General features: G+C 41.7%; 3 protein-coding genes across 6 annotated transcripts in view; 2 read left to right on the top strand and 1 right to left on the bottom strand.

The window, feature by feature from the left end:
- FRMD7 (FERM domain containing 7) overlaps positions 1–2,581 on the top strand; it is a 45,537-nt gene extending 42,956 nt beyond the window's left edge. For all 3 annotated transcript variants that reach the window (XM_083722881.1, XM_083722880.1, XM_083722882.1), the window contains one exon: positions 370–2,581. In XM_083722881.1, coding sequence (XP_083579007.1) covers positions 370–1,428 — 1,059 coding nt within the window. In that variant the 3' untranslated portion in view covers positions 1,429–2,581. The remainder of the gene's footprint in view (positions 1–369) is intronic.
- KLHL13 (kelch like family member 13) overlaps positions 1–24,617 on the top strand; it is a 570,056-nt gene that overhangs the window by 108,266 nt on the left and 437,173 nt on the right. The window lies entirely within an intron of this gene.
- STK26 (serine/threonine kinase 26) overlaps positions 2,887–24,617 on the bottom strand; it is a gene marked incomplete at its 3' end in the record, with an annotated part of 46,100 nt that continues 24,369 nt past the window's right edge. The window contains exons 4-12 of one of the 2 annotated variants that reach the window (XM_083722998.1): positions 18,576–18,632; positions 15,994–16,102; positions 15,738–15,895; positions 14,729–14,914; positions 10,635–10,783; positions 6,605–6,698; positions 5,667–5,729; positions 5,450–5,586; positions 2,887–5,161 (exon numbers count right to left, since the gene is read on the bottom strand). In XM_083722998.1, the coding sequence (XP_083579124.1) occupies positions 5,137–5,161; positions 5,450–5,586; positions 5,667–5,729; positions 6,605–6,698; positions 10,635–10,783; positions 14,729–14,914; positions 15,738–15,895; positions 15,994–16,102; positions 18,576–18,632 (978 nt within the window). Of the gene's footprint in view, positions 5,162–5,445; positions 5,587–5,666; positions 5,730–6,604; positions 6,699–10,634; positions 10,784–14,728; positions 14,915–15,737; positions 15,896–15,993; positions 16,103–18,575; positions 18,633–24,617 lie in introns of those variants that run through there. The other variant, XM_083722999.1, reaches the window with a different exon arrangement.

Raw genomic sequence — 24,617 nt, 5'->3', positions numbered from 1 at the left:
CCAAAGAAAGACCATGTCAGCTGGTCCATTGGGGTGAATGGAGAACTCCCCACCAACCCTAAGCTGCCTGCATTTTCAAAAATTTAAGTTCAGTCCAGGGTAAGGCGCTGACTGACAGCTTCCTCCTCCTTAGTCTCAATGTTGCCCCTGCAAAACTCAGCAGGGTGCAGGAAGAGGGGGATAAGATGCAAATTAGTTGGTTCCCCCTATCATTGGCTCTAGCTCCACCTACCGCTTAGGATCCTTGCATTCTGCCCCACCAGCTCCAGGGCACCACTGCCGTCTCTTACGCTTTGCTTGTGATGAAGAGGAGGGTGTTTGCTAAAACAACACTGTTCCTTAGGTGAAATTATGTTCTTCTCTCCCCAGATGGAGGACTTGCGGCTGGTCTACGGCACCATAGGAGACTACCACAGTGCCAATGGAGTCCACACTTCCGAGCCCATGCTGGATAGCAGGCGGAGGAACTCTGCAGTGGAAGTGATCTTTGCTGATGAATTGGAGCGGTCCAAGCCAGAGGCTGACCCAACGCTGTTGCCCCATTCCCAAAGCAGCTCCACCTTCCCGTTGGTCTACACAGAGCTGGAACACGATTGGGAGGCAGCCAACATCTATGAACAACGGGTCCCGCTGACATCCTTCCAGCCCAGCTACAAGCTGGCTGGGAACAATAAAAGCACCTCGGTGGGCAACATGAGGGAGATGACCCCTAGGCAACAGCTGACTTACACTGACATTCCCTACAGGGGCCCCATTCACCAGCAACTGGACATGGCTTCTCCTCAAGTCTTCTTTTATGTGGACAGGCCTCCCCAGATGTCCAGGCACACAGCAGTGGCAGGCCCTGCTGAGGAAACAGCCAGTGGGGTGAACATGCTTGGTGCATCACCCATGAAGCCTTCCAGGAGAAGCCCAGGCATGGCAAGAACAAGGGTGACTGAACCAGAGGTCCTGCCCAGAATGACCTACCTTAGCAGCATTAGCATGGAGCAAGATGATGATGGAAGCGTCTTTGACTACAGCATTCAAGACCAGACTCCCAAGAGGTCTTGGAGCCAGTCTGACATGAAAATGATCAGATTTCCCTATGGCTCAGAGTTCCGGCCTCTAGGACCTTGTCCTGTCTTGAGCAGCAGGAAGGCTGATATTTTGCAGTATGTGCTAGCCCAGCAAAGGTTCCCAGAACCTCCCAGGGCCCAGCGAACCCTGGAGCGCTATGTGGGCAGTGGGACAGAATCCAGCGACTCCGATTCAGACATGCTGCCAGATTACTTTTCTCTCTACGGGAGGGTGGTGAAAGCACCCAGGGCACGGGTCCGCCTGTCTTCAGGGAGCCTACAGCTGGAGGAGGAGGATGAAGAAGTTTGTCTCACTACCGCCAACATTGAGGACAGGACTTCACAGGGAGCATCTAATTATTTTACGTAAAACAACAGGACTGAGTTATGCCAGTAGATCTTTGAAGGAGGTCCTTCCTTGGTCCTTGGGCTTATGACTGGTTTTGCAGGAATGATTAATTAAAACTTTGTGATTTGATAACAAGAGGAATCTACCAAAGCAAAAGGCTCTGCAAAAGAAAGTGAGATGTTATAAGAATATTTAAAAAATGGGGGTAGAGGGGAAGTTTACATGCTTTCTCTTTGACACATCCCATACTATGGGGGGGGGGGGCGCGACAGGATATAGTTCCTAGCATAGAAAACTAGTGTTGTAGCAGATATATGGGAATGGCTCATCTTCCCAAATAGATAGCTCATACATCACCAAACAGCTTGGCAGTGTGACATTTTTCTTTTAGGGGAAAGACTAAAAAGGGGGTGATTAGTTTGTTACTGTATAATTATCTAAACGATGACATGATTGGGTGGGTGTGTCATTTTCTAGCACGTATTTAAGTATTCCCTTCTTTCTACATAGGTTCCAGCATGGAGATGTATTTTTTTAAGCCATCAGGTATATGCCACAAGTATTGTTAATAATTCCAAGTGTATCACAAAAAGAAGGCCAAGCACCATTTTCAAATGCTGAGATCTAGCAATACTAAAGATTTTAGCTAGGGGGTCCCATGGCTAAGTACTACCAATATCTGATTCAAGTTAAATACTGCTTATTAACAGTTCTCAGGCCTGAATGCTTTGCACTTTTACAGCATGATGACTAGCAGTGGTCTTTCAAGTGCTTTTAATACATGAACTGTACCGGGATCCCTTTCTTACTTTCCATATATATCTAAGCAAGTTATAATGCACTAGACTGGGAGAAAAAGTAACCTGTCTTTATCTGGGAATCTCTGCTAACTCCTGGTTCTGCCCAATAACAATAACTACTCAGAATTTCAGGAATCTGCTGGTGGGGTCAGTGCACACCACCCAAAGGAAAAGCTAGCCAGGAAGGTCTTTTTGCCTCCTTGTCCTAAATGTCGCCTGGTTTCAAAAATAATCCACTTGCAAGTCTGAAATTTAACTGTCCCTTTGTTGTGTATGCATGCATACTTTTGGGCTCCCTGTGTACATGGGACGCAGTCTCCTTTCGGGGGCGAATGGAGAGAAACCACCATTAAAAAGCCACCTTTTCTACAAAAGAGGTGTTCATAGGGTGTGTGCTTTCTCTGACACCATAGTTCCAATGAAGAACCAATGGATACAGAGCTTTCTGCACACATAGCTGGGAGGTTTACAAGCTCCAGGCAGCCTCTCCAAGGGTTCTCCTTTCATCCTTGGAGGAGACCTGGAAGCTCTTTTGGCCCACCTGGCCCACCCTCCCACAGACCATATGTAGGATTGTGCCCCAAAGCACAGAAAAAGCAGAATGCTCATCTTTCCCCTTGAGCACATGACGGCTTTAAAAGTATGGCATCACAGAAATGAGGATGAGGACCAAACAAGATTACAGAACTTAAATATTTATTTCTTTAAACCATTCAACCTTCTGCTGCCCCCTTGCCTGCCCTTCCCCCAGCCCCCCAAAAACACTGAAAGGAGCTTCATCTATAAACAGATTTACAGGCCTAATAGCTACAGAGAAGAGCACTAGAGTTCTGTTTCAGTGATGCAGTTATTTTGTGAAGCTTCAGATCAACTGTATATTTACAACATTTGCTGCTTTTACATTTATAAAAATATTTTTATTTAATCCATAACATTATTGTTTTCAAAAACTATGCCCAGACTTTCCCCCCCTCAGATATAAATTTTAATTGTGTTTCAGTTATATAGCGATGAAAGCTTTTTTTTTAAACAAACATTTCTTTAAAATTAAAACAAATGAGTTAAAGTATATATATATATTTTACAGTGTAGGCACCATTGAAAATAATTGCCCTTGGCATTTCTAAACCACCATCTGTTGCCAGTGTCTTTATATTTTTATTTATTTCTTTTTTTTAAACGATGTAATGGCAACTAAGGGAACTAAGGGAAAAAAATCAGTATTTGCTTGCATTCCTTTAACGCTTTTCAATATTTGGCAGATATATTTCAAATCCTTTAAATGACTTTTGTGCAAAAACAAAAAATGTGCAGATCCAAACCATAAAATTAAACACATCCAGACTTCTTATCAAAAATAAATTTACACCAACAGTTCCATAGCTAAGGACTGAAATACAACCCCACTTCAAACTTCAGCATAATATACAAACTGGGTTGAAAGAGGGGGGAGATATTACCCAATCTAAACAGTACCATAAATATATAATTGAAAGCAAGTTTATAATTTTAGCTACCTTTTATGAAAAAAAATCACTCTGTACTGCACAGTACTATCTTTTTGTGAAAGAATATCTATAACTCAGTTATTTGCATATTAACTGGTAAATACGTATTTAAAATACATAGGGGTGGGGAAGAGGAATTAAACATGGTAATGCACTGCATGTAAATGTCTTTAAGAACGTAAGTGTATAAATATCTTACAGGATAGAACACCACCAAACAAAACGCTGGTGTCACACACTTATACCTTCTGGTGAGGTATTTCATCGCATGCCACGGTATTCCCATAGGTCCCCTGCCCAAAACAAAGAATGAGCTACTTCCCCCTCCCAAATCTTACTAAAGAATGAAGAAATGATTAAATTAAGCCAGATTTCTATGTGTGTCCATTATTGCAGAAAGCCCCCTGCCCTTCATCTGTATTGCTTTAAAAATTTCTTTACCATGATGAATGACTATTTGAAATCCTGCCCTAAAGGGTAATATGTACAAACTGTACACTAAGCTATATCAGTCACTACATGTTAACTTGCAAAGCTAATGACATATTGCTCTCAAGATGTAGGTGATTACAGAGCTGCCTAAAACACTGTACCCATTTTTCAATAGTGTTGCTTGGTGATGCCAACTTGGATAAAATATTGGGGGGAGGGCGCTCCAGGAAAGCCGTGCCCCCCATCATTGGTCACATGACATGGTGACACCCCTCCATATGAATGGCATTGCCAACCAACTTTGGGGGGCCTGGCCTGCTCAAATATTTTATCAGGGATGCCGAAGGGACCTCGGCCCCTAGGAGTTAGCTCCTATGTTGTTGCAGGTATTACATTTACAGGGGCCTAAATAAAGACTACTATGGTGTTTGAGCAAGTGCTATAGCCACATCCTATAGGTTAAGGTGCTCTCGTATATTTTCCTGTAAAAAGCTGTTTTGAAGTCTAGTTTTAGTGACTCAGAAGAACTGTATCTTATGTGGACATAAAAAGAAACAAGACTCGTCTCTGGAGAGTAACGAAATGTTGTTGAAACACAGCATGTGCACTTCCTATGAACTCAAGTGCATTCCATTGATCTCTGGTCAACCCAGATCCTGCGCGTGGAGATTGGCATTCCACTGGTTATATCTAGAAGCAAAGCTGCACCTCACCGTTTTTGTTTTTTGTTTTAAACTGGATTAAATAAGTGAAAACTACAATATTAAAAGTTGCTCTTTACAAAAAAGAATGTCCTGGAAATACAAAAAAGCATGTATACCCATCACAAAATAGTGGAATTAAGTCCTTTCAAATCTGCGATCATCATATATGTTGCAATGATCCAAAAGGCACAAGGAGCTCATGAACAAAGCATTGCCAAGCTTATAGTAGGTTTTGGTGGGCTATTACTGGGTCCATATGGAACAGCATCACTGATAGAAAGTTTCTTAGGAGGAGTCATTAACTGAAAACCTAAGGAGACAAACACAAGAAGAAAGTGCTCAGTTATATCCCAGCTAAGTAGTTAATAATTTATTTATTTTACAGACTACCAATCCATGTACACTGTTCATTTTCCTCACCATCCTCACATTAATCCTCCCAGACTCTTTCAATCCAGTTCCACCTCCTAAGGTTGCTAACAGTGCTTTTTCCACTACCTTTCCTACACTCACACAGAAAGCAGGAAATGAGGTTACAGGCAATGCAGACAGACCCTAAAGAAGAACACAGGTTAAGAAATGAAACCCATATGCTTACTTCTGAAACTTCTCCATAAGTTTCTTCACCATCTTATCAGTGATTCCTGGACATGTTGCTTCTGCCATATTGATGCTTTTTTCAAGTTCTTCAATTGCTTTCTTCCTGCTTGCATTACTGGTGTCTTGCTGCTTAAGCTGAGAGGCAGACAAAAATGGTCAAAATTTTGCAACCTTTACTGTACATGCTTTGGATGTGCCTCAAACTGAAAACTTACCTCAGCAAAGACAGGAGTGATTATCATCGTTAAACAGCTCAGGGTTTTCATGAGATCTTGGTCCTGGAAAGTTAGGAGATACATTAATCAAACACTTGCTGACAAATAACTGAAATAAGTAGGAGACCAAGGACCAGTTAAAAATGGACAAGACTACATGAGGGGCTCCTCATGTTCACATATGTGCCTACAGATGTGTGGAGAAATGCTGGCATAAACTGGGCTGATAAGAGATATAGTCCACAAGGAGATCTGCAGCAGCAACTTTTCTCGCAGGTGCAAACTTGGGTACAGCTTATGGCTGCTTTTCCAAAGGTCAGTCCTGGAGGTGGCCCCCCAAAATGAAGAAAACAACAACTTATATGGACTGAAATAATCAAATTTATTCTCATCATAATGATTTTTGCAACTGGAGGGAGGGTGCGGATCACAGGAAACACTTTATATGCTCTACAGAACTCTTACTTGACAATCTACTGAGCTGCCATTAGCAGCTGAGTACCAATGAACTTGCTACATTATTAATCAACACCCTGCTTTTCTTTTATCAAAATAGACCCAAAATAGCAGCAATAAATAACCAAAATAATATAAATGTATATGAATGAGGAAAGAAGAGAAAAGCTCCATTGGCTCCAAACTACGGTGTGTCCTCCCAATAAATAAAGTGGTGGACATACGGTAGGTTAAACACAATTTACAGAAGTGTTAGATAATTTTACACCACAGTTCACTTTTTTATTGCAGTCCTGATCCTCGCAACAGCAGAGATGAATTTGACCACTTGAAAAGTAGTCAGTATTGCCAGGGAGCAATGCTGTGTGTCTACAGAGGGGTGGGGACATTTCTGACTGCTTTACAAACACCAGGGTCAGGTCTCTGCCTGTGGCAGCTTCCAAGGAGCTTAAAGAATAGAAAGAAATTCTGGCTGGACGTACTGTTCCGTTCTGCAGTTTCTTGGCCTCTGGCTTCTTCCGAACTGTAGTAAAACTCCATTCTGGGTGGGAATTGTTCTCCTTGTTGCTAGACTCCCTAACGGGGAAGGGAAGAAAATGACGAAGCTTTTAAAGAACTGTGCTACCACACCAGAGGTCTGCCATAGTTGAAACCCTTAAATATAAAATCGTGCCAAATGAGGAGGCCAAAATGCTGTAGGTTTGCTTCCAAAGTAGATGCCAATAAACTCTGGACAAAACTCTAAGAAATACTAGAATCCAAACCTTGCTCTTCCCCCACCCCCAGTCCATTTTAGATTATGTATTTCAGTCGATTGCTGAATTTTACATTTTAAGTATTTATATTTTGATGTTGGCCGCCCTGAGCCTTGTTATGGCTGGGGAGGACAATATACAAATAAAATTGATGCTGATGCTGATGTACTGTAAAAAAGGACAATAAGAACTTAACCAGTTTAGAGCAGCATTTTTGGTCTTCTTTTGTGGATGTGGAGATACAACCAAAAGAAAACACAGCCCAATCAGATCTGTGACAAAAGTGACATTGAGTACAATGGCTGCACCTAAGATCTGCAAGGTCTATGAAAGACACTTTTCAGTCTTAGCAGAAGCAGAGGCAGGAATGCCTCGGCCCCCCCCCCCCCCCGATTTATTCTGCAGCTCAACTTACCTCAACAGATTTGTGCCTTATTTATTTAAAAAATACAGCCCACAAACTTTTTTAATGGTGGGTCGCACCAAATTGTGGAGGAGTGTCTACCTTTTTTGCAGTTACAGATAGGTAGCCGTGTTGGTCTGCCATAGTCAAAACAAAAAAAATTCCTTCCAGTAGCACCTTAAAGACCAACTAAGTCAGTTCTTGGTATGAGCTTTCATGTGCATGCACGAAAGAAGTATCTGTGTATCTGAAGAAGTGTGCTGAGAAGTGTGTTGAGGTAAGTTGAGCTGCAGAATAAATCGGGGGGGGAGGGCGAGGCATTCCTGCCTCTGCTTCTGCTAAGACTGAAAAGTGTCTTTCATAGACCTTGCAGATCTTAGGTGCAGCCATTGTACTCAATGTCACTTTTGTCACAGATCTGATTGGGCTGTGTTTTCTTTTGGTTGTATCTCCACATCCACAAAAGAAGACCAAAAATGCTGCTCTAAACTGGTTAAGTTCTTTTGTTATTGGCTCCAAGTCAAAAAGAACCTGGATGGGGCTGATGACATTTCATCTAGCTTCTGATTGTCTAGCTTCTTGATGCCTTTTATTTATAAATTTACAAATTGCTCCACAACCAAAAGTTACTGAAGTATTATTCCATTAAATAAAAGTTAGCTACAGAAAGATATCAAACAGTAGAACCATTTTTACAACTGTATCAACACCCCATAAGGCTGACTGTATACACCTGACAGAAAGCCTTCTGAAACAAAAATGTCTTCAACAGCCACCAAATGTCAAAGTGTTAGGTGCTGGTAACTAATTCCAGAGGACTGGAGTTCTAGCACTAAAAGTTCAGTCTACAGTGCATACGAAGCACACCCCTGGGGCATATGATATTCTTAGGAATGTCCCATCTGGGAGAAGCATAGTTTCCAGGCTCCCTACAGGTGACATAATTCTGCAGTAACCTGAAAGTGTTTCAGGAAAAGGAAGAGAGCATAAATGAAGGGGAAACATCCATACAGTGTGACAAAGAGACACCACACTCATTGTGCTACAGTGGACACAGGCTCAGTCCTGAAATTCAGAGAGTGACCCTGAATGAGATCATGGCCTCTCAGTTTAAATTTACTTCATTTATGAAAACAAATGGCAATTAAAAATGAAGTAAGAGGATCTACTGTGTGTGTATGTCTGCTGTTATCATTTGCTGTTCACAAAGTAGCTTTTGACCAAAGTAAAAATAAATCACTTGCAACTGGTTAGGTCATGGGTCAACAAACTAAGGCCCGGGGACCGGCCCCAGCCCAATTGTCTTCTGGATCCAGCCTGCAGATGCTCCGGGAATTGCCACGTGGATCGGTGTAGGGATTCTGATCGTTTGGGCTGCACCATTCCCCCACACACACACCATGACAGCGCTTCCTCCCTACCTCCTCCTGGCTTCTCCCCACCCTGCCTACAGGAGGAAGGGGGCTGGGCTTTGTTGAGCCGTGGTTAGCTGAGGGCCACTTTAAGCAGCCCCTCTCTGGAGCCAGCCCTTTCGAGCCACTCATCGTTCCTTCGCCACTACCGCCAGCACAGGTAAGCAGCCACCAGGGCTCATCTGGTGCTGTGAAGAAGGGAGGGGAGAGTCGTGGGGGCGTTTCCCCTCCCCCAAAAAATAGTCCAGCCGCCCACAAGGTCTGAGGGACAGTGGACCGGCCCCCTGCAGAAAACATTTGCTGATCCCTGGGTTAGGTGCTGCTGGAAAGGGTCTCCTGACTTTCTGAGGATAGAGGCAGAAGAATTCAGAAGGTTGCAAACGGATGCTTCCAAGACGGCCACTTGTTTGTGCCTGGCTTTAACGACTATCCATGCAGCATGGCTGTCCTTCCAACTTCCAAGTTGCAGAGGTGGGCAGGGGTATTGATGCAGCTGTATGGCCAACATGCCTAGAGTGCCTCAACCTTGAAGACCAAGCTAGTGAGCCCTCTGACTTTTCCCATTTTGAAGCAAGAAAGGGTGGCAGAGGTTTATTTCCCACCACTTCCTTGGAGTCTTACTGCCAAGCTGTGGCTAAAGCTGTCATTTCCTCTTTCCCCTCTTCCCTCCAGGAAAAGGAGACAGGAGGAGCTGCACCAGTTGTTACTCAGCAGAGAGGTTTAGTGTCCTTATGCCATGTGCCATGCTCCCTGCCTCAACTTCCCACAAGACAGATGGAGGGGAGGGAGGAGTGTGTTCAACCACTGCTTGGTTGTGAGGTTCAGACCTTGTTTGCCAAGCAGCAGCTGAATAACATGATGCAAAAGAGTGTTCACCAAGGACTGCATGCTTGCTGCCGCTCCAGGCCACGCATGCTTCCTCTGTCTGCTTCCTGGGAGTAAGGGGATGCTGCTTGGCAAAAGAGCCAAAGGCATACCACTGAAACTTGCCTTCTCTCTGCTTCTCATTGCTGTAGGAGACAGGTGTGGATGTGCGCAGGGTTGGCTCTCCAGCCATTCCTCGGCACAAGGGCTTCTCTGCAGAGCACTAACTGAAATCTTGAGTCTACTTGTCTTTTTCTCACTGGAAAAGTGTTTGTGTGCATACGTGCACTTCCTTTGCTGTTGGCTGGAAAAATATGCCTCTATTAAACTAGCTGAGGGGAGGAACCTGGTGAACATAAATGTTAGTTTGGCTAGCACGTTTAGCCAAATACTGTAGACCCCTGGAATAGTAGTCTGAAGTGGTAGTTCCAACAGCAGACCATCTTGGCTGTGAGTTCTGGAAGACCAGCTCCCTGCCTTGCAGCCCTTTCTTCCACCTGGCCTGGGAAGGCGGGGCCCTGACTGACTCCGGCTACAAAAGCTGAGGTTGCTGAAGAGGCCACCTTGGTTGTTTCTAGGTGAAGACCCAGGTAATTGAGCCTGATCTTCCACAGCTGCTGCCCACCATGAACCACTATTGACAGGACTGGCAGCAACAGCAGCAGATATAATATTTTATCTTGTTAATTATGCTATTTAAATGTGCATTTTATATTTGACTTCCCTAAGTAATATTTTCTTTTGAAATGTTTAAGATTGTTTTGGTTAACTTTGCTGATTAAATGTGCATTCTGTAGTTTACCCCCTTTGTAATGTTTTAATTTGAGATCATTAAGATAACATTTTAGTTTCCTGTTAATTATGTTGCTTGAATGTATACTTCATATTTAACTTTCTTCAGTAATGTTTTGTTCTGGATTGTTTTATTTGATGTTTTGATATTTTTTCTTAAAAATAGAAAGCAGTATAAAAATAATGATAATGCAGGAGCTGAACTCTCCCCCCTCAACTCCTGCCACTGGACAGCTCCCCTGCCCACTCCCCAATTCCTGGCAAATAATCAAAAATCCAGACTTACGAATCAGAACCATCAGAATCTGTTTCATCGCTACTATGTCCTTCTGCTTTCCACCTCTTAAATCTATCAATAAGCTCCGTCAGATATGAAGTCTTCTTGGCATTTTTCAGAATGAATTTGTGCTTTAGAAGTTCTTTCGCTGTGGGACGCTGTAAAAGACATGAAGTGGTAAATTGTTTGCAAGCAGAATGCAAAATGTTGACAATTATCTATAAAGGCCTCCCTTACCAGCCTACCCGCTCCTTAAGATACACTGCTGAGGATTTTCTTTGGGTCTTGACTGTGACTGAGGCGTGACTGATTGGAACATGGGAAGGGGCCTTCCCTATAGCGATTGATCTGCTGTGCTAAGGATTCCTTTGTGGTTACCATACTTATTATTTAGATTGGTTTAATCTTACCATACTTATTATTTAGATTGGTTTAATCTCAGGGGACAGACAGTAGCTCTGTGACAGTGGATCTGCTAGCATGCAGAAGATCTCAAATTTGATCCCTGGCATCTCCAGGTAGATGGGAAAGATTCCCTGCCTGAAACCCTGGAGAGCCGCTACCAACCAGTACTGAGCAAGATAAAGCAATGGTCTGGCTTCCAATGTTCATCAATCTGTTAGATTTTAGTGTTTTCCCCCCAACTTTTGTAAGCTACTGAACATTGCAAATGTAGTGGAAGGGCAAGATGCAGATATTTGCGAAAATAAATAAAAAATTACAATAGCTATAGTGAAAGCTGGCTCATTAGATCAGATTACACCTACTACCAAGCATTTTGTAATTGGATGGCAGTGCACTATTTGTCCAAACAGCTCCATTCTCTTTATGTCTGAAAATTAGGTTTCTTTCCACTCTGCCTCTCCAAGAGCTCCGGGTAATCCAAAACTTTTCCTTACTTTTATGCCAACAAGCATTAGACCAATGAGAACGCTCAAGTTCTCTGCAGCAACTGTATGCATTAAAGCCAGAGCAGGAAACAGAATTATAACACAAACCACTGTGGTGCCTTTATTACAGAAGTCTTTTGGGAATAGATTCCTCTGAAGGAAACTGATGTGCAGACTGGAAGCGTTTAAGCTTGAATGACCTTCTGTTCCCTTCCAGGGTTTTCATTCCTTAACTGAACAGAGCATCCAACAAGCATCCCATTTGCCCCTGCAGCTCCACCCCCCAAAACACACCCAGCTGATTTTCTCTATTCTATTGTGTTTTGTGCATACTCTGTACGCTAGCTCCTCAAGTAGATTAATGCCGACCTTAAAAAGTCTGAGAAATCTGGAGACTTCCGTGAGGGAAGATGACTGGCTAGTCCTCAATTGCTGACAGTCCCTCAACAGAGATATTTATGCAGCGATTAACAATAGCCAAGATGTAAATCTTCATTATTACACTCTCTCTTTGAATACAGGGAGATCACGGGATTCAGAATGTTCTGAAGAAAGGTGTTCTTCACACCAGAGACCAGAAAAGTTTTTGGATGCAGGGTACATCTTTGAGTGAGGAACTGCTATTGTGTCCAGACACCACATAATACCCCTGAATGTTAGCCCTTAGGACAACAGGTCAGCTAAACCTCCCTTCTTTTAATTACTTTTAAGATTGGGATCAATTACGACTGAAGTGATCTGTCTGCCATTTAATTTTCACCAAGAACATGAACTGAGTGTGAGATAAGAGGCATTAGCTAACATGCTGAAAACAAAACAAAAAGTATCTTAATTATTAATGATTAAGAAAGATTATAAACGGATCAGAATGCTCTGCTTGTTAAGCATCTTCAATTTATATTACTTTTTACTCTCAGTCCTTTTTGTGAAGTGCTGGCTTCAGAAGTGAAACTACATTCCTGTGAGTGCGAAAAGAATGCACTTCTTAAAGAGACAGACACAAGTTTTCAAGGCAGAGACTTAACATGAAGACTAACTGAACCAAATGTGGCAAAGAGACTGTTGAACCCCTGCAATGACTGTTGGTAAAAAGGTAAAGGTAAAGGTACCCCTGCCCGTACGGGCCAGTCTTGCCAGACTCTGGGGTTGTGCGCCCATCTCACTCAAGAGGCCAGGGGCCAGCGCTGTCCGGAGACACTTCCGGGTCACGTGGCCAGCGTGACATCGCTGCTCTGGCGAGCCAGAGCTGCACACGGAAACGCCGTTTACCTTCCCGCTAGAAAGCGGTCCCTATTTATCTACTTGCACCCGAGGGTGCTTTCGAACTGCTAGGTTGGCAGGCGCTGGGACCGAGCAACGGGAGCGCACCCCGCTGCGGGGATTCGAACTGCCGACCTTTCGATCGGCAAGCCCTAGGCGCTGAGGCTTTTACCCACAGCGCCACCCGCGTCCCTATGACTGTTGGTACCATGCAGCAATTCTTGGATGAGCAACTGAAAGACCTTAGAACTGAGATGCATAAAATCTTGAACGAAAAAGGAGAGAAAGATCAGACCAAAGAATACACAGGACCTTAGGGGAGAGGGGGATACTGATAAGGATCTGCCTGAACGTGAGAGTGGAATGGTAAAGTGGGAAGAGGCAGATGATGAAATGAAAGAACTTCCACATAGGTGTCTGAAGGACTGAAACAGACAAACAATGGAGTTGTGATGCTGGAGAAGTGGAATGAAACCATTGATAAGCAATATTAAGAAACATCTTGAGATGGCAAAGATGGAGCCGAAAGAGAAAGGATCCTATATACAGGTTGGAGTGAATTCAGAGGAAAAAGCCATTAAGCCTCTGGTGATTCTTCTTTAAAAATGGAAGAAACAGAAATGGAAGGAACTTTTTTTTTCTTTCCCTAATTTAGGACAGGAAATCATGACCAACAGGAAATGGGATCAGAAGATCTGGAACTGGATGAATATGGAACTGGCTGTATATTAATGAATATACATCAAATAAATAACTATGGGTTATTATTCTAATAATAGATATTGGAATTTCTTGGGAGATAAAAGCTGTCATACCAGACTGGAGGAAGACTATTCTTGACATTTAGTGATAATAACCGTAGAGCCACTTTTGGACTTTTTGCATGAAAAGGAAAATGAATAAACTTGATATGCCTGGGGTTGAAGATTGGGAAAACATCAATAAGCAGGTTGAAGAACAGCTGGATATTACCCTGGAATACAGCTGGATACCATCCTGAACACTTTGAAAATTTTGAACTCTTTTTATATACGTAATTGACAGACGAAGAATCTGAAGTCCTCTTTATTTATTTCTCTCTATTTTTTTATATTTATTTCCAGTGTTTTCTCTTTTTCTTCCTTCTTCTATCTATTTTACTCTTGCTTATGTTGTACTATGTTTTGGTTTTTTATGTCCTCTAGGTTAGAGGATGCAGGTGGCGCTGTGGTCTAAGCCACTGAGCCTGGGGCCTGCCGATCAGAAGGTCGGCGGTTCGAATCCCTGTGACAGGGTGAGCTCCTGTTGCTCGGTCCCAGCTCCTACCAACCTAGCAGTTCGAAAGCACGCAGTGCAAGCAGATAAATAGGTACCACTGTGGCAGGAAGGTAAACATAGTTTCCATGCGCTGCTCTGGTTTTGCAAGAAGCAGCTTAGTCATGCTGGCCACATGACCCACAAAAATGGTCTGTGGACAAACGTCGGCTCCCACGACCAGTAAAGCAAGATGAGTGCCGCAACCCCAGAGTCATTTGCGATTGGACTTAACTGTCATGGGCCCTTTACCTTTACTCTAGGTTAGTGAGGGTACACATAGGAAGGTGATGGATGGAAAGTGAAAGACCCTGTATGAAAGGCAGGCAAGGCAAGGTAAGATCTCCCAGGGTAGGAGTCTGGGAGAAGAAAAGAAAGCTCCCAGGTGAGAGCTGAGAGGGTGTCCCCCCCCCCATTTGTGTGAGACAAGGGTTAAGATCAACCTCAGATAGAGGGCTTTGTTACCTCTCCCCTTTTCCTTTGTTTCTTTTTTATTTTTATTTAGATTAGTTTTTCATTGTACTGTATGCTGAAAAGTTTAAACATTTTTTTTTAAAAAAAAGCCTGCAGCACTTTTCTCTGCCTTTTCTTTTGCATAACAAACAATACTGCAAGCACCCAAGTTTCCTAATGTTGAAGAAGTGAAATGTTAACACTTACAAATGTCGGGTCCTTATTTAGACATGCATCAATAAATTCTTTAAAGGGTTTGCTGAAGTCCCCTATTAGGGTTGGAGGGTTGTTTTTAGGAATGAGAAAGAGAACTCTCATTGGATGCATGTCTGAGTTCGGAGGCTCTCCTTTGGCCAGTTCAATAGCTGTGATTCCCAATGACCAAATGTCAGCCTGCAGAGAAAGAGGAAAGATAATAGTATCATATTTGTACAGCACTAGCTATCTTGAACAGTAAACTGGTAGCAGAAACTTTGTTTCCCCAATCATAGGCTTTAAAACTGAACTGATGCAAAACACACATGCACACACAAATAGGATCCTTGTGCTCCAAGTTATAACACAGAAACACTGAATAAATGTCTATCTACGTGGAGCAAGTATATTCCTTCAAGAGCAAGTGCTAATTGTTCAGCTTTCAATATCCTTTGTGGGTCAAGTTGACGACAAGTTGTGGAAGTGCTCACTCAGGAGGGAGGGGAAAGAACAGTTGGGTGTGATTGTGCTGCGTTGAAAAGAGCTTAACAGGAAGCCCAGAAAACTCAGGAAGTTGCAGTGAAAGAAGAGGAGTGTCTTGTTGCTCTGCAGCCTGAGAACCCTTAGTACATACCATCCTTCTGGTAACAGATTTGCTTAGGCTTTCGGAGGAGAGCCTAGTAGAGTTCTGAGCATAGTCGGGAGAAGACTGAGGCTCAATGAACACAGGAGGACAAAAGTCAGTGGAAATAAGTACCAATGCTCCTTTAGTGCTTGGAAGCTCATGAAGGCCCCTCCTGGTTTGTACACTCCACACAGTTCTGGGCTATAATCACTAGTGCTAGAAACTTGCTCTTTGATCTTTAATACACATTCTCAAGCTGTCCTATAGCTATAAGAATAACGCATTTGGAGGCATACCATACATTCTGTGGCAAGACTGTGGTTCTGAAAATCTCCAAATGTCTTGCACAAAATGAACACATCACTTCTAAGCACAAACCAATTTCAAAGAACTCACTTTTGAATCATAGGCTGATTGCTGAATCACTTCTGGTGCCATCCAAAATGGCGTGCCTACAAAGGTGTTCCTTTTAATCTGTGTATCAGTCAGTTGCCCTGCAACTCCAAAATCCGCAAGCTTCACATCTCCTTGCTCTGACAATAACACGTTGGCAGCTTGAAAGGAGGAGAAAGCAGAAAAAACTAATTAAAAAGCAGAAAGAACTATTGCTTGAAGGGATATGGGCTCTGCATTTATTTAAATTTATACACACCCTTTATATCTCTGTGAATTTTCTTCTCTGAATGTAGATAGTCAAGCCCTTTCAGTATTTCCTTGAGCATCGTAGCAATCTGGAACTCATCGAATGGGCCAGCACGGAGCTTTGGGAAGGAAACAAAGCATAATTCAAATAAAGCATAAACCCTGGCATCCACTGTTTGTTAACAGTTATTTGAAATGTCATTTTTCTTTTTTTAAAGATTTGCAGGAAAAGGTTCAAACACGAATGTTCCACAACAGACACTGTATAAATTCATAAACTTGGAAGAGTAACACAAGTAACTTGAAAACATTGTCAGGCAAACTTTAGGAAGGTTTTACTTTCCAGAGAAGCTTTGACTAATATAGCCTTTTAGAGAAGATGGCAAGAACACAGAACCATGGTATTACCTTCCCCCAAAATACATCCCACCTCACAGAATAGTAATAATTTAATTTATTAGATTTATATCCCAACACCTTCCTGCAAAGGAGACCAGGGCTCATTATTAAACTACACTATGTATGGGCAACTGCCTCCATTGGCAGTAATATACCGTACAGTACAACAGCTGTGAGGATTTAGGTAAGAGGTTCATAAGACTGTGAGCCACAAACTAGGGCTGATTTGCACTATTATCACTCTCTAACACATCACTTGAGGATCTGCAGCCGAACACGAGTCAAATTATGTTTACTGCTTGTTTCCATTTCCATTCTGCCCTTCATCAGGTTGTAATGCTGTTTGAGGTGAAGTGATCTGAATTGTGGGTCATTTACCATGTCATGCTTTAGTCAGTGTTTAGAGCTATAGCAATCAACATACATGGATTTGTGTGTATATGAACCATAGCCCTCAAAAATCTGTTCCATTGTCCCTAGTGGACAACTGCCCCAAAACTCAGCAAACAGCAAGGCTTTTCTTACCTTTCCAAATTCCAGCTGAGAAAATCAGAAGGTAGCTGTTAGGGTTGAACTGAGTGCTACTTATGTGCAGAGACCATTTGTAATTCTATGCTGCTGAAATTCTAGTGGGATTAAGGCACAGTTTGTACAGAACTTGCAAAAATGTCATGTTGCTCAATGTTAATAATATTTCAGGATCTCATAAGCATAAACACTGAGCAGCATTATCTTACAGGAAAAGGGTGGGTCTCTTATATAGGGCTGTGATGGAGCTGGACTGGGGGATAGGGGAAAACCACACATCACCACCCAAAGCGCTTTGCTTTTTTAGTCCCTCCTAGGCTGCATCCGTCGTGAACACTGTGTTTGTCATAAGTAAAGGGCCCTTTCATGGCTTAAATTTAAACTGCCAAAAATGGAAAAACCAGGTCAGTTTCAACATTGAATATTAACCATGCTTTTGCTTCCATAGCACACTCCTGGAATCTGCTTCCAAGAAAAACATTTCTGTCTATTCGAAACTGGTAAAACATCTCACCTTTCAGTTTATTAATGAAACTTGTGTTTTGACAGCAACAAATCTTCCTCATACTGAAAAGTAGAAGGTGTGGTACACTTTTTGGTAATATATTGTTTTTTAAGACACAAGGTAGACAACCTGAACTCAAACTCATCTACAACTAGACATAAAGGAACACTGTAGTCATTGCACCAAGAGGAGCATTGTGCCACAAGACAGGCAGCTTCTCTCCACAGAAAAAAAATGTTTGAGTTGGATCAGGGAATCCCAGGCCATGCCCAAACACTGAGTCATTTGGTAGCTTCAGTCACTGAGCTTCAGTACACCAACTGCAAGTAGAAGGAACCATTGCCTAACTGACAAGAGTCCTATTACTACTACTACTACAATGACGACAACTACTATAAGTGTAACTGGCAATTTACACAAAGCAGTTACAAAATGACATGTCCCCTTCTTGGAGGAGGGAATGATCTACAGAAAAGTTACATAATGCTCTGAACATTAGCATATTAAGGAGATGATCTGGCTTCAGTGTTGAGATTTCAGAACTGTGAATTAAATTTAATGATGACTTCTGTCATAAATTACACTTGAAACCTATTCCTTGACATGGATATTTAAACTTCTTGAAAAAGGAAGTATGTTCACTGAAAAAACTTCAAAAACTATCAACTCATAAATTATAAAAAGAAAGAAGTCACACTCTGAATATTAAGAATGTTATTACTAGATCACTGGATTGCTGTTATACAGTGGTACCTCGGGTTACATATGCTTCAGGTTGCAGACTCCGCTAACCCAGAAATAGTACCTCGGGTTAAGAATTTTGCTTCAGGATGAGAACAGAAATCGTGCTCCAGTGGTGTGGCGGCAGCGGTAGGCCCCATTAGCTAAAGTGGTGCTTCAGGTTAAGAACAGTTTCAGGTTAAGTACGGACCTCTGAAACGAATTAAGTACTTAACCCGAGGTACCACTGTACTTTGAATTGCTTTACCCATATTTGATTGTTATTGTAATGATGTACTGAGTTACATTCTTGTTGCTTTGAAATGAGCTACTTTTGAGCATTTTTACATGGAAAAGTAGCGTACAAATTTTAGTAATAAGTAAGAATGCAGAAGCTAACTAGAAAATGAACAAGGCACAAACCATTAGAAGACACTTACCAGATCCAGTGCTGATCCCCCACCTAAGTATTCCATGATTATCCATAACTTTGTGCCCTAAAAATGAATGCAGATAAAGTGTTAGGATTTTCAAAAGAGATTAGTAGATCAGCTCACTTCATCATTTCAATGAACTGTTGGGTAGAAGGATCAGTTATAAAGACCACAGCGTGGCAGTCCACACAGCACCTAAAGGAAGGTGCTATATGCAGATAGTAGAATATTCTGATTCAATGGCTCTTCATATTTTGCTAATGCAGGACCTTTGTGAAAATAGTGTTAAGATTACTGAACCAATAACTGCTGTTAAAATAAGGTTTTTTGTTTTAAACAGTATCTATGTTTGAGTAAGGACATGGCAGTAAGCCCTTGTTTGCAGATTATTTTAGAAATGCAATGCCCAGCGTGGAGACAAGGGATGAAGCTGTTGCTGGTTTAATTAGGCTAGAACTTTGTTGAAGCAATGCTCTCTCTGACTTGACATCATATCACAAGGCAAATAAGCACAGAGGGGCCCTCTTTGGAAATACTGGATGTTATTCTTGATCCCATTGCATTCCTCCAATGCTCAGAATGGTAGCTGATAGATCTACTGTAGCCTTTGCCACAGAAGGTGGAACCTGCCCCAGTCATCTAAGTTTTGTTTACTTTCATTATGGATTATTGTAATGCACTCTCTGTGATCCAAAATATGGTAGCCAGATTTTTGTTTCGTGCTCACTATTCTGTCAGGTCAACTGGCTTCCTATTTGCTTCTGGGTTTTGTTGAAGGTGCTGGTTTACGATTTAGGGTATGACAAAACAAAACAAAACAAAAAACAAAAAAACCACACACCTAATTTTTGTTTTGTCTTTTAATTGTTGGCTTTATTATATTTTATCTGTAATTGCTTTTACAAATTGGCTGTTAGTTATTTTTCTACTTTTATAACACAACAGACTGCAAATATACGGACATTTAACTTGTGCACGTTCAGCTTTTAAAAAGGGGGAGCAGAAAGAGGGTGGGCATCTGGGCGAAAAAACTTCAGTGGCCATACCAAGCATTGCACCCAATGTGTTTTGACTAAATATGATTTTGGCTTTATGCACTATTCCTGAAACCCCCATGTAAGTTGTGGGTCTCCTTTATTTCATTTGGTTTTATGGTTATACTATACAACCGTACCTTGGAAGTCGAACGGAATCCGTTCTGGAAGTCTGTTCAACTTCCAAAACGTTCAGAAACCAAATTGAAGCTTCTGGTTGGCTGCAGGAAGCTCCTGCAGCTAATCAGAAGCTGAGGAAGCCCCGTTGGATGTTTGGGTTCCAAAAGAACGTTCGCAAACCAGAACAATCACTTCCGGGTTTGCGGTGTTCGGGAGTCAAGGTATGACTGTACAATGATAATCTTAGCATAAGAGTGGAACATCTATCAATAAAAACAGAGTTAGAGCCACTATTCCATTTTCCCTTTGCATCACCTGATCATCCATCATGAGAGAAAAAAGTGCATCTGAAAAGCTTGCATGATGAACTGTGAATACTAACTAATCCTGAAGAAAGGTATTTTAATCTCTTCAAATACTGCTCCAATGACAAAGTTTTACCACTCAAGACATTTGCATCTGAACCAAATGGGCTATTTATACAGCTATTTATACAGTTAACCATTTCCAGGTGAAAATGCTATAATGTGAAAGTATGCTTCTTCTTTTTAACAGAAGACATCCTCCACTTATTTTGAACTGTTTCGTTCTCTGGCATCAATATTATATATTTGGCTGTTGTAATGAATCTGGAAAATGCTACATGGAAAACAGGTGAACTGCATTCCACTTATAAAGGATCATAGAATCATAGAGTTGGAAGAGACCACAAGGGCCATCGAGTCCAACCCCCTGCCAAGCAGGAAACACCATCAGAGCACTCCTGACATATGGTTGTCAAGCCTCTGCTTAAAGACCTCCAAAGAAGGAGACTCCACCACACTCCTTGGCAGCAAATTCCACTGTCCAACAGCTCTTACTGTCAGGAAGTTCTTCCTAATGTTTAGGTGGAATCTTCTTTCTTGTAGTTTGGATCCATTGCTCCGTGTCCGCTTCTCTGGAGCAGCAGAAAATAACCTTTCTCCCTCCTCTATGTGACATCCTTTTATATATTTGAACATGGCTAACAGTAAATGGATCCTAACAGTATAGTCATTAACAAGTTCCACTGAGCTCACTTGGATTTACCTTCTAATAAGTGGTTTACAATTGGAATTGTTGAGACTATTTTATTAACTGGCATTTCAAGAGCAAAATATATATACACACAACCCTCAAAAAACACTTTTTATATGTATGTGTGCCTATGTGCACGTGGAGAGAGAAGAGAGAGAGAGAGAGAGAGAGAGAGGGAAAACGAATAATCCTGGTCTGATTTTTAAAGTATTATTTGAGGTCTATTTTTAATAATAAAGACCATAAACAAATTGTCATATTAATTCTGCTCATGACATGAATTACATAAACAGTATTACCAACATAGCCATGTGATATTTACAAAAAAAAGGGCAGCTATTAGCAAAATAAAAAACAATGATAACACATGCTACTAAATCAACATTTGATCATCTCCTTCATACACAGGGAGAATATAGATTTTAGAACAAATATAACTGGTCTTAGTCAAACATTTCAATTATTAGTTACTGATACTCAGAGCTATCAGCATAGCTAAGGGCTTCAAATGAAGGAAATTAACTGATAAGAGGCAATAGCCTCTCCACAAGAACGTCAGACAAAAGATTTGTCAGCATTTTATTTCCATCTAAGGTTGAATTTTAGCCCAGTTCAATTTTCTGAATACACACGAAATACGGATGTAATTGAACAAGCAAATAAAGGGGCAGGGCAGCCATACTCCATGTCCAGCACTGAACAGAGCACAGTTTGTTGAGAATCATGAAGGATTAGAGACTGTATTTATACTATGAAGGCTTGTTCCAATGGTCAGAATTAAGAGGGAAGGCATTTGCTACTTTTAGCAATTTTCACAAAGCCCAACTGTGCTAGGAAGAAAAACCTTTAATGAGAACTCATTCTCAGGCTAACACTATGTGGGCCACACAGATACCTTTGGATGGTTTGAGTGCAATCTGCTTGCAGAGCCAAAATAAGTACTGTTTTTCCAAGAATGCCTCAATGAAGTCTCTACTATAAACTGTAGCTGGATGTGTATAGTTTTTACCTAGGCATCCAAGAACACTCCTTGGAAGTTACTACAGGACAAGAAAGTATAGCCCGTATACAGAGCAGAGGACAGCGCCTAATTATTGAATTTTGAATGATTTTTTGGTTTAAAATTATAACGTGTTAGAGCAGGGACATGGAATCTCCAGCCCAGGGACCTAATTAGGTCCATCAAGTCTGAGAGTTTAGCCTGCCAGGAAGTTTTGCACAAACCATGGCCACTTTCCTCATGCCTAATGTCAGCTGCAGAAACATTCCAAGTCATGGCTAAATTGAAAAATGAGCACACACTAAATGTGCTCAATTCCTCCTTTAAATCACCAACTTGAATTGAGGTTGGCAGTGTGAAAGATCTGCCCTTGAAGGGGCTTGCTATAAGCACCAATTAGGTGGCTGGCGCTTACAGCAAACCCTGCTGAGATCTGCTGTGCTACACAGTTCCCAACTGAAGTGCAGTTGATCTCTGCCCAAAGCAAGACTTGCCACTTTCAGCAGGTATCTTTGCTTGCAACCTCACTGGACTTCAAAACAGGCTGCAAAGATCTAAAGGAATCAGAAACACATTTAAGAACGTGGTCCCAATTATTTCTTTTGAAGGTGGGTCATCTGACATTAGGGTTAAAAAAATATTTCCAATGTAATTCCTGCCAAAGTGTCCTGGTCTGTAGAACCTTGGCAATTTGTGGTAAGATTGTGCTGTGATGTTTCTGTTCAATATCGTATGTTTGACTTTTCTGCATGTTGTAAGTACTTGTGAAACCACACAGAATACCAGTCATAAGCTCCCTAAAGTCACTGACTGATTTTTCATAACAGTTTTACATTTTATTTTTTTTAGTATGGAAACATGGTTTGCTATTTTAAAAATACGGCCATTGAGGAAATGCAATTAGTTGCATTAGTTGAAATGTCTGATCCTAACTGGGGGCAGGACCAGGGAAGGCAGAACAGATTACCCCCTTCCCACTGGCACGCACACCCAAGTGCAGTGTGTTAATGAGGACATTTTTGCTGGCATGCCAATGATCCAATTCTCCCTAGAAGATGAAATGGCTTCTTCTCTTCTAGCTTAGGAACTAGAACAATCACCAGACATCTCCACAGAAAAGTCCCAGCTTTCTGCCAAGCAGGGAGAATACGGTTCTTCTGTAAAACCTTTAGGGAGGGCCTACTGGATTACTACTGAGTGTGATTCTGAATGTGCTGTTCTAGCAGTGGTGCTGTGTCTTACTAGCTTAATGTATGCCAATTTATTTTATAATAATAATAATAATAATAATAATTAAGGCTCAGAGCGGCTTACAAGCAATAATAAAAACAAGATGAATGATTACAAACTTAAAAACAAAATAAAACACAACAATTAAAATAATGGAACATTAAAATATTAAAATGCAGCCTCATCGCAGAAGGAGAAGGAAAAGAAGGGGAAAAAAGAGAGAGGGGGGGGAGGGAGGGAATCAAACTGGCTCCAAGCCAAAGGCCAGGCGGAACAACTCTGTCTTACAGGCCCTGCGGAAAGAAATCAGATCCTGCAGGGCCCTGGTCTCATGAGGCAGAGCGTTCCACCAGGCCGGAGCCAGAGTTGAAAAGGCCCTGGCTCTGGTCGAAGCCAATCTAACTTCCTTAGGGCCCGGGACCACTAGGGTGTTGTTATTTTAATATTCTTTTACCTCAACTTTATCTTTCATAGCAGTCTTCTTTAAAGTGAGATGTAGGTATTTTAGAGAATAAATGAAATAAAAAGGAGCAGACTCCTGAAGTCACACAGCAATAGGGTAAAGAACTAAAATACAGTTTGCTTCCTTACATAAAAGAAATAAAATGATTTAGGATGCTTGCTTCTGCTGTATAAGGAGAAGTGGTGTGTGTGTTTGTGTGAAGAGAGAGAGAGAGAGAGAGAGAGAGAGAGAGAGAGAGAGAGATCTGTGTATGTGTTGAAAGGGGTTGAGAAAGTGGTAACTGTGTTACGCAGAAAGATAAACATCTCAGGCTCAAACAAGTATGTATGAAAATAACTGAGGGGAAGAGGGAATGGATTTGATAGGAGAGAACAAAGCATTAAAAACCTTTTTTTAAAAAAGAAAGACACCAGACAGGTAGCTTTCCACCCCACTTCTTTGTCTTAATATTCTCTATTCCACATCACCCCTTCGGGAAACTCTTCATCTTCTCACAGTCCGCTCTATCCCTTCCCATATCTGTTGCTCCATCCACAGCATCTTCATGGAGAGCAACACCTCGGCAAACAATGGGAATTTTTGAAAACTTGTGGATGACTGAGGGTACAGAGGAGTGCCACTGGGAGGAGCACAGAGAGAAGAAAAGAGATGGTGCACCTGTAGCAGCAAAGCCAGACTTCTTCCTCTGCCCCACCTGCAATAAAACTGCTGTAAATCTCCAACTCTTTGACTTTATCCCCGAAGGTGCATTCCTCCATTGTCTCCAGAGACAAATAGATGCCAACAAGGGGAGTGAAATGATTTGGTTTCAAAGTCCATCAATAGAGAGTATTGCTGGTTTGTTTTGGGTTTTTAATCCAAGCTTTAAATGTATTTTAAAATCAATAAAAACACAACTAAAGAAGACAACTGGCCAGACAAACAACTGGAAGCTGTGAGTTGAAATGTCTTTACAATTTTTGATCACACCAAGACCTTGGAATGCAAACTTCAGAACCACAATACGAACAGACCGAACTCTATCCTTCACCCACAAAATGTGGTACCTAATTTTTTTAAAAAAATCTGATAGCATTCCATGGGTCTGCATCTCACAACATTAATCTTGCTGTTTTCAAAGAAAAGAATTGCATTTTTCCAGTAGA

This window comes from Podarcis gaigeae (assembly GCF_964106915.1).
Source record: "Podarcis gaigeae genome assembly, chromosome: Z".
NCBI lineage: Eukaryota > Metazoa > Chordata > Lepidosauria > Squamata > Lacertidae > Podarcis > Podarcis gaigeae.
This window is presented reverse-complemented; position numbering and strand designations above follow the sequence as displayed.